Source organism: Rattus norvegicus, chromosome 19, assembly GCF_021556685.1.
Source record: "Rattus norvegicus strain SHRSP/BbbUtx chromosome 19, alternate assembly SHRSP_T2T, whole genome shotgun sequence".
NCBI classification, from domain to species: Eukaryota; Metazoa; Chordata; class Mammalia; order Rodentia; family Muridae; genus Rattus; species Rattus norvegicus.
The window spans coordinates 55140458-55150581 of NC_141552.1; the positions used below are offsets into that span (position 1 = coordinate 55140458).

The 10124-nt window shown below is 46.2% G+C and overlaps 1 protein-coding gene across 1 annotated transcript; it reads left to right on the forward strand.

Moving 5' to 3' along the window:
* The first annotated feature begins 87 nt into the window (after positions 1–87).
* Terf2ip (TERF2 interacting protein) lies at positions 88–7176 on the forward strand. Its single transcript, NM_001013143.1, is given in 3 exon segments — positions 88–798; positions 3324–3448; positions 5872–7176. Coding segments are annotated over 3 exon segments (1182 nt in total). The 5' UTR covers positions 88–137; the 3' UTR covers positions 6268–7176.
* Positions 7177–10124: the final 2948 nt, after the last annotated feature.

Consider the following 10124-nt stretch of genomic DNA (forward strand, 5'->3'; position numbering starts at 1 on the left):
AAGTCCCGCCTCTTCCGGGGAAGAGGGCGGGCACTAGGCTGGGCTCTCGCTGGGCAGGCGCAGTTCTGGGCTCCTCCGGCGGAATCAGTCTTCTCAGTGTTGTCCCTTTGCTTTTCTTGGGCAGCGGAGCGACAGGTATGGCGGAGGTAATGGATCTGGGTAAAGATCCCAATGGGCCCACCCACTCCTCCACTCTGTTTGTGAGAGAAGACGGCAGCGCCATGTCGTTTTACGTGCGGCCCAGCTCGGCCAAGCGCCGGCTGTCAACGCTCATCCTGCACGGCGGCGGCATCTTGTGTCGGGTGCAGAAGCCCGGGGCGGTGCTGCTAGCCCAGCCCGGGGAGGCGCTGGCCGAGGCTTCGGGCGACTTCATCTCCACGCAGTACATCCTAGACTGCGTGGAGCGCAACGAGAAGCTGGAACTGGAGGCCTATCGGCTGGGCCTGACGGAGCAGGCGTCCGACCCTAAGCCCGGGGCTTCTGCGGAGGGCTCCACGGAACCCGAGCCTCAGCCCCTGACCGGGCGCATTGCCTACACTGACGCAGACGATGTGGCCATCCTAACCTACGTAAAGGAAAATGCCCGTTCGCCCAGCTCAGTCACAGGCAACGCCTTGTGGAAAGCGATGGAGAAGAGCTCGCTCACGCAGCACTCCTGGCAGTCGCTCAAGGACCGCTACCTCAAGCACCTGCAGGGCCAGGAGCACAAGTACCTGCTCGGGAACGCTCCGGTCAGCCCGTCCTCCCAGAAGCTCAAACGGAAGGCGGAGCAGGACCCGGAGGCTGCGGATAGCGGGGGTGAGGCTTGCACCTTCGGGGCTGGGAGGGCGGGGGAGGGTCCGAGAGGGGGAGGGGGCGGGGCTGCCTGACCATCAGCAGCCTTTTTGGCTTCGTTGGTGGCATAGCTCAGCCCCTCTCCTCTGCTGAGGTCCGAAGTGAAAGTGCACCGGTTCCTCTTATCCCTTGCTCTCAGGTTTTAATTTGTCTTTTCATTAACTTTTCCTTCCTATTGACTGGTTGTTGTTCGTTGATGGGTTTGGGTTTGGGAGGGTGGGTAACTTGAGGTCTCTCGCTGTGCCGCCCAGGCTGTCCCCTAACTAGTCTGAAATGTTCTTCCTGCCTCAGCCTCCGGAGTGCTGGGACTACAGGACAGTAACTAGTTTACAAGAACTGCTCTGTGTTCAAAAGGAACACAGTACTGTATATACGAAAACTTTCTACTTACTACCCACTGAAAGACCCCAGCTTAGCAGCAGTAACGCCATTTTACAAGGCTGTACTTAAGATGACTGGTTCAGAGAAAGGTTAGAACACTGAGTACACAGCGGCTGCCAAGCAAGATGTGTTTGGTTGAAGGCCTGGCAACAGGACGACTGCAGTTGAGCACCTGACAATGAGAAAAGCCCTGGGAGAGGTCCCACACCCTGGTGGGGGGGCCGAGTCAGCCGTTATGTTCCAAGAAGGTAGCTAGGAAACTTGCCCCCGGGCTGAACCCTTGGGGGGCTGAGTCAGCTGTTATGTTCCAGAAAGGTAGCTAGGAAACTTGCCCCCGGGCTGAACCCTTGGGGGGCCGAGTCAGTCCTTATGTTTCAGGAAGGTAGCTAGGAAACTTGCCCCCGGGCTGAACCCTTGCCACATTAGAATCCACCAATTATATCCCTGTAACCATGCATCTGCTTCTGTATGCTTGCTTCTGCTCCCCAAAATCCTATAAAAGCCCATCCTTGGTTCCGTGGGGCGCGCCAGTCCCCCGAGTGACTGAAGCGCCGGCAGGTGCCTGTGCCTGTGTATCCCGACAATAAACCAAATCCTCTTGCTGATTGCATCCTGTGGTGTCTCGGTCTGGTCTTTGGAGTTGGAGGGTCTCCATCCCGAGGGAAAGTTCTCCCTGAGAGCTTTTCACCCACCAGTTACCTAGTTTTCCTCCAGGAGGTAACAGGGTAACCTGTTTCTATTTTTCCCCTCCCACCCTCTCTTCCTCTCCTTTTTCCCTCTCCCTCTCTCCTGCCTTCCTTTCTTCCTTCCTTCCTTTCTTCTTGCCTTCCTTCCTTCTCCTTCCTCCTCTCCTCCTCTTCTTTGAGAGGAAAAAAAAAATCCTGGTTATCCTGGTTATAGATGTTGCCTATATTTTGGTTTCTGTATTTTGCTTTAATTGAATGTACTTCCATATAGAAAGGACGGTTACTTTGTGATCTTCCTTAGGTGAGGTGAATTCTAAGCACTTGAGGTTGAGATCTGGCTATGGTTAGTATACAGTACAAAGGGTTTTTGTTTTTTAAGATTTATTTTTTATATGTGAGTATACCTCCATCTTCAGATACACCAGAAGAGGGCATCGGATCCCATTACAGATGGTTGGGAGCCATCATGTGCTTGCCGGGAATTGAACTCAGGACCTCTGGAGGAGCAGTCAGTGCTCTTAACCTCTGAGCCATCTCTCCAGCCCAAGGTCCTGCTTTTTTATTTAAGTCATGTTGTAAGTTTGTTTTTGAGACAGCCAGGCTGGCCTCCCAAGTCTAGACAATCCTCTACGTCAGTCTCTAGAGTGCTGGAATTACCTAGTTGAGACACCATGCCTGGCTAAGATATCTACCTTTTTCTGTAACCAGTATTGACAGCTTAAATGGCAGGCCTTTCTGTTAAAAAGACATGCTTTCTCCCTCTGTTGGGGGTGGAGGTTTGTCTGGAGAAGTAAAATGTATTTCTCTATTTCAGCAGCCCCTTAGGTTCCTATTTTAACAGATGCTAGCTGCCAGGTTCTCCTTACCTGTTACAGAGTCATCCTGGCTGACTACTCCGGTCTGTATCCCCTATAGTCAGCCTCCCTTCCCGCAGCGTCTCTGATTCCTTTATAACCCAACCATTTTGGTTATGCCAGTCTCTTGTGCTCCAGGTTCCTGGGTACTCTCTTTACTCCTCACCTCTCCCTCCTCCCCTCCCCTCCCTCAATCCCTCCCTCTTCCCCATCTCTTGGTGAGTTTATTGTGGACCCTTAAGATACCTCTGGCTACTCTCTCTCTCATGTCTACCATAAACCTCCACTGTACTTAAATCATCGAGTCCTCATCTAGGCCCCATTTGGCCTAGAACTCACTCAGAGCCCCAGAGTAGCCTCTTAACTCAAAACCTCCCTGCACCTGAGTGCTGGGGTTGTAGGTTATTTTTGGAAACAAGTGTGAGAATTATGGAGTATGCATATCTTATACTCTGTACACTTCTGAATAATAAGCAGGAATGTCCTAAAAGAAACAAACCTGCACACAGAGAACTGATACAGATGGTCTGTGCAATGAGCCTCATTGATCTGCTCTTTTCTTTTATAGAGCCACAGAACAAGAGGACGCCAGACTTGCCTGAAGAGGAGTGTGTGAAGGGGGAGACCAAGGAGAATGGAGAGGCAGACAACAAGCTATTTGAGGAAGCTACTCCGGAGTTGGGGGAAGCCGTGGTATCTTGACTCTGTTTACTCATTTCCTCCCCTCGCCTCCATTCTCATTTGCTTTTAAACTGTGATTCCATCCACCCAAGAACAGGAATGTACATGACAGCAGAGGAGAGAAGATGTGATCTGGCTTCAGTCCTTACAATACTTTAGTATTTGGCAGGATAGTGTAAGGGGATGAGGGAGAAAAATAATCACACCATCTTTTTTCCTTTGCTTTGCTTTGAGCGGTCTCACTGCGTAGCCAATGGTGGCTTGGGATTTGATCTGTAGATCAGGCTGCCCTTGAACTGACAGATCTGCCTGCCTCCACTTTCTGAGTGCTGGGATTAAAAACACGTGCCCTGGGACAGTTCTACTTTAACAGTTTAAAGCACCCTGCCCTGAACGCTCGGATCTCAGCCCGTGCTTTCAAAGAATGGTTTATTTGGTTTTTGTAGAATGTGCTTATACTTCTCAGGAAGTAAATCTAACCTTTAAAGTCGCTGTGTGCTTAGAACTTTGGGAATATTCTTGTTCTTTTAAATTCAGTTTGTCCTTAACTATGATGTTGGAGTCCCACGAAATAGCTGTTGAGAAGGCCAGTTGCTGCAAAATAATGACGATGACCTTTTTAATCCAAATTGTATGTATGTGTCTTCTCCAAGACTAAAGATCTTGGGAATTAACTCTTTAAAAAACATTTAAAATTTTTATTACAATTTTATTTATTGGATAATAAGTCTGTCCTCTTTTTCTAACATGTGTATCCTGGAGATTAAACTCAAGTGTCAGGCCTGCTGACGGGTGGGTGATTTTACCTGCCTAGCTATCTTGTTGGCCTTGATTTAACACAAAAGAAAGTAGTTACAGAACCAAACCTAATGGCATTATGTTTGGGAGGGAGGCAGAGGCAGGTAGATCTCTGTGAGTCCTAGGACAGCCAGAGCTACATAGTGAGATCCTGTCTTGGAAAATAACAGAGCAGGAAAAAAAAGAAGAGGTTATGATTCATTTTTTTGCTCCCTCCTGTCTTATTTCCCTTCCAGTGTCTTTTGTAAAGATACTGGTTCAGCCTGTCCTGGTGGTATTTGTCTGTGACCCCAGCATTTAAGAGATGAAGGCAGGAGGAGCAGGAGTTCAGGGTTATCCTTGGCTATATTATCTCTGAAGCTACCCTGAGCTACTTTGTCTAAAATTAAAACAAAACAAAACAAAAAACTACCCCCATGAATGTGGTGGTGCATGCCCATAATTACGGCACCTGGGAGTCAAAAGGAGGGACTCAGAAGTTAAAGGTGAGGACTGGCAAATTTTCCTAGAGGGTTAGAGCCCTTGTTGCTCTTGCAGAGGACCCGGTTTGATTCCCAGCACCCACAAAGCAGCTTATAAACATCTGTGTCTGCAGTTTCAGGCAGAAGATTGCCCTCTTCTGCTTTTTTGTGGGCATCAGACATGCACATGGTGCACATACAAAACGTGCAGGCAAGGGGTTGGGGATTTAGCTCAGCGGTAGAGCACTTGCCTAGCAAGCGCAAGGCCCTGGGTTCGGTCCCCAGCTCCGAAAAAAAGAAAACAATCAAACAAACAAACAAAAAAACCGTGCAGGCAAAATACTCATACACATAAAATAATAATTCTAAGACATTTTTTAAAAATTAATTCATAAAGGGGAAAAAGTTAAAGATCATTCTTTGCTACAAAGCAAATACGAAGCCAGCTGGGCTGTGTGACACGTCATGTCACTGTACAGCCCACACTGCCCTGAATTTATGGGTGATCTTTTAGCCAGGAATGCTGGGATGGCAGGGACATGTCACCACATCCATCTGGTATTTAGTATAAAAGAAGAACATTAAGTTTGTATAAATAGTGAGTGAGTGACTATCACTGACCTTCAGAACTAAAGGATCATTGTTTTTCGTAGTTTGTATGTTTTGTTATTTGATAATTTGTACATTTCCCATCAACTGTCAAACTCAGTAGTTCTTAGAAACAGCTCTCATATACAGACTTTGTGGTATGCCTAAATGTCGTACAGCTTGGAAACCCTAATAGCCTCATACAGCAGCAGTATTGAGGACTTAGTTCCCAGGCTTCGGTGATGAGCACAGCACACCTGGTTCCTGTTTTTATGAACTTCACATCTGCAAGTGAAGTCAGGCATTTAGCAAGTGATCTAATGTCATACAAGTTACCCATGTTCTCTCTCTCACATACATATATTCTGTATTTTAATCAGTCAAATATATATGTGTAGATGTGCACAAAACACTTCCTCCCTCCCACATACTATCTGCATGCATATACGTACACACGTCAGATGAGTGAAATGAGAGGAACTGACGGGCGCCCTTGCAAAGAGCCAGGGAGTGATAGCTGGGAGATAAGGTGTGCAAGAGTTCAAGGCTTAATAATTAGGAGCTGGTTTCTCTCCTTGTTCTTTCTAGGTGGATGAGAGCCCTGACTTTGAAATACACATAACCATGTGTGATGGTGATCCACCCACACCTGAGGAAGATTCAGAAACACAGCCAGACGAGGAGGAAGAGGAACCAAAAGTTTCTACACAAGAAGTGGGAACTGCCATTAAGATCATCCGGCAGCTAATGGAAAAGTTTAACTTGGATCTCTCAACAGTTACACAGGCCTTGCTGAAAAACAGTGGTGAACTGGAGGCCACTTCCTCTTTCTTAGAGTCTGGACGGAGACCTGATGGTTTCCCAATTTGGTGCCGACAAGATGACTTAGATTTGCAAAAGGACGATGATGACACTAGAAATGCACTGGTCAAAAAATATGGAGCTCAGAATGTTGCTCGGAGGATCGAATTTCGAAAGAAATAAGGACAAGATAACCAAGACAGGTGACCATGTAAGCATCTTGTGACCATTGAAGCTGACGGGTGCTGCCGCTCTGTGAACCCCAGGTTTTGTAGCCAAGCAGTATAATGTAGCAGGATAAAACAAAAGAAACTGGATTAGAGCTGTCGGTGGCCAGTATCCCATGTTTATGATAGGCAAATCTAAGCCAGAGAGGTTGGTCTGTGTAGTAGTGAGCCTTGGTTGGAATGTGGCTCCCATTGTACAGGAGACAGCAGCCAAGTGACAAAGTCAAGATTAGAAATGAAAGGGAACTTGATTGGTGAGTGAATAACCTTCTGTCTTCTGGCAGAAATTGCTTTAGGTGGAGGGTCCCAAACCAAAAGTCTAGAAGTAAGATTTAATTGTAGAGCTTATACATGGACTGTCCCAAACTATCCCATTCCCCAGGGAGCTCTGGGCTCTGTTTCGATGGTGTTGAATTATCCCACAGGCATCTTGCTAACAGTCTTTGAAATCTCCTCTCCTTCCGTGGCTCTTGCTGTTTGAGTTTTGAATCAAGTCTCTATAGCATGTATTTGGTTACTTACCATCCACTCTGTGTACACGAAGCCCTAGGCCTGGGGGAGCTTCCACCCTTTCCAACATAAAAGATGTCATATACAGACTTCACAGTCAGGAATCAAAGAGAAAATCAAGTTATAGACACACGCACAGATCTTAAAGCTCTGTGCTGTAAGTTTGTGATTCTGTGTTTCACCCTTGTCGCTATCCTCAGACAAGGTAGGTTGGAGACTCTTAATTGTGATATGTTTGTAAATTTTATGGAACGTAAGTTTTCTGCTGAAAATTATGTAGACTTAAAATTTAGTTGATTGGTCCACTTTGTTGTGTTGTTTTTGTCATTGAAAATAAATATAATTTTGTGTTTGAGTCTTGTCAATAAGTGTTTTCTTTATATAGGAACAGTTTAGATAGACTTTCATTTTAGAATTAATAAACCATGAGAAGATCCTCCTGTGGACGGAGCAAAAGGGAAGAGAAATGTCAGTCAGGGTTTCTATCCTGCACAAACACCATGACCATCTAAGAAGCAGGTTGGGGAGGAAAGGGTTTATTCAGCTCACACTTCCACACTGCTGTTCATCACCAAAGGACGTCAGGACTGGAACTCAAGCAGGTCAGGAAGCAGGAGCTGATGCAGAGACCATGTGGGGGTGGTGCTGCTTACTGGCTTGCTCAGTTTGCTTTAAAAAAAAAAAAAAGATTTATTCATTTACTATATATAAGTACACTGTAGCTGTCTTCAGATACACCAGAAGAGGGCATCGGATCTCTTTACAGATGGTTGTGAGCCACCATGTCACCAGCCCCCTACCAATTCATATGTTGAAAACGCTTGGGTTGGAGAGATGACTCAGTGGTTAAGAGCACTGACTGCTCTTCCAGAGGACCTGAGTTCAACTCCCAGCAACCACATGGTGGCTCACAACCATCTGTAATGGGATCTGATGCCCTCTTCTGGTGTGTCTGAAGACTGCTACAGTGTACTCATATATAATAAATATTTTTTTAAAAAGAGAGAAAGAAAATGCTTTAGGACTTCAGACATCCCTGTACAGTGTATTTAAGGTGGTAACCAATGTAAAATGAAGTCATCAAGGTAGGCCCTATTCCAATCTAACGTCTGTCCTTAAAAAACAAATCAGAGTGTCTGTTCCTGGCTTCCTTTAGATGAAGATGTAGAACTCTTAACTCCTCCTGCACCATGCCTGCCTGGATGCTGCCATGTTCCTGCCTTAATGATAATGAACTGAGTCTCTGAACCTGTAAACCAGCCCCAATTAAATGCTGTCCTTTATAAAAAAGAAAAACAAACAAACAGACAAACACCAGAGTATCCTAAGAGACAAAGCTAGAGGGCATCTGACAGTTGAAAGAAAGGAACCAAACCTTTTCACAGCTTGATCCTGGACTTGTAGCCTCCTGAACCGAGAAACAATTTCTGTTGTTGGGGTTTCTTTTTCAGATGTTTTTGTTTTTGAGAAAGAGTTTCTCTGGGTAGCCCTGGTTGTCCTAGAACTCCCTCTGTAAATTATGGCAGCCTGGCACTTGGGGATCCACCCGCCTTGGCCTCCCAAGTGCTGCGATCAAAGGTGGTGCCATCACTGCCCAGCCTAGTTCTGTTGTTTAATGCACCTCATCTGCAGTGCGTTTAGGCAACACTGGCAAACTAAGAGAAGAGGCAGTGGTGGACATCGGCACAAGACAGACTGTGGGGTTAGGGGCACCTATTACTGGGAGAGTAAAAACTCACTCCTAGAGGAAGGAAGGACACAAGCAGAAAGCCACAGCTATGCCTGCTTTAATCAGGGGTTTCCAGAGGAATAGAACCAATACATGAATATGTATCATACAAGGCCGTTTAGTAGACTGACTTACACAACAAGGGCTGGATACTCCAACAGTACCCAGAACCCACCCTGTGGTTGCTCAACCCATAAACCTGGGTGTCTCAGCAGTCTTAATCTGAAGCTGAAGGCCCATAGGACTCCTTGGAGAGCCGTCTTCAGTCCACTTTGGAAGGCTGAATAAGCTGGGTTCTAATGGCAGCAGCGACAGCAACAACGGCATAGATGCATTCACCAGCATGAATGAAACTAAGGCAGGCAAATGAAACGGCACTGCTTGCCTTCTCCTGAAACCTATGTATATCCTGGACCACTACAGGGGAAGATGTTATCCACTCTGAGGGCCTTTTCTCTTTGGTTAATTCTTCCCGGAAGTGATCTCACAAACCAAACCAGAGGCATGTCTCTTAGTTGATTCTAGAGGCAATTAAGTTGACAATCCAGATTAAGCTGTCATGATATATAGTAAGTTGTAAACGGCTTTGTGTTCTGGTTTATAGGTCTTTTAAGACTTAGGGAATGAGAAATCAGATCTCTGCATGATATCTGACAAAACTAGGATTCCAGCTCTGTAAAACCAGTAGATGGCATCTTTCAAAGGTCTGAACATAATAAAGGACATATCTAAAACAGTGATTTTTAACCATTTTTACCTATCAAAAGAGTACACATTTTAAACAAAACATACAATATAAACCCTCGGATTCCCATCTAAGTCACTACCGTAGTGAGAATTACATTACTGAGGCATTTCCTATGCCTAAAACACCCTCAGAAGAGGGCTAAGGTTAAGCATTTCACTTACGCCAGATTCTACCAGAAGTAAGCTATAGAGAAAGTAGGAGGTGTAAGTTCTTCTAAAATAAACATTCTTTTCAGAGCAGCTGATTCCAAAACACATTCAGGTGGTCGGAGTGAGACCTTGCTCTCACATTCTCCGACTGCCGCTCACCAAAACCTAAGGTTACTCTAAGCATTAACTCTATAATGCTTCAAGTGGACACTTATCAGAACCCTGTTGGTAGAACGTGCCGGAAGTATGAGTGTCCCGAGTGCTACAGATGGGGCTCTCATATCTGCCGCATACCTCTGGTTTGCTTCTCTTTGGCTCTCAGAATTTCAACCAATCTTGCCTCTTTTCATTGATGCACATTGTACTGACTGGTTTTGTGTGTCAACTTGACACAAGCCAGAGTTATCACAGAGAAAGGAGCGTCCCTTGAGGAACTGCCTCCATGAGATCCAGCTGTAAGCCATTTTCTCTATTAGTGATCAAAGAGGGAGGGCCCACTGTGGGTGTTGCCATCCCTGGGCTGGTGGTCCTAGGTTCTATAAGAAAGCAAGCTGAGCGCTGGAGAGATGGCTCAGCGGTTAAGAGCAGCCGACTGCTCTTCCAGACGTCCTGAGTTCAATTCCCAGCAACCACATGGTGGCTCACAGCCATCTGTAATGAGATCTGACGCCCTCTTC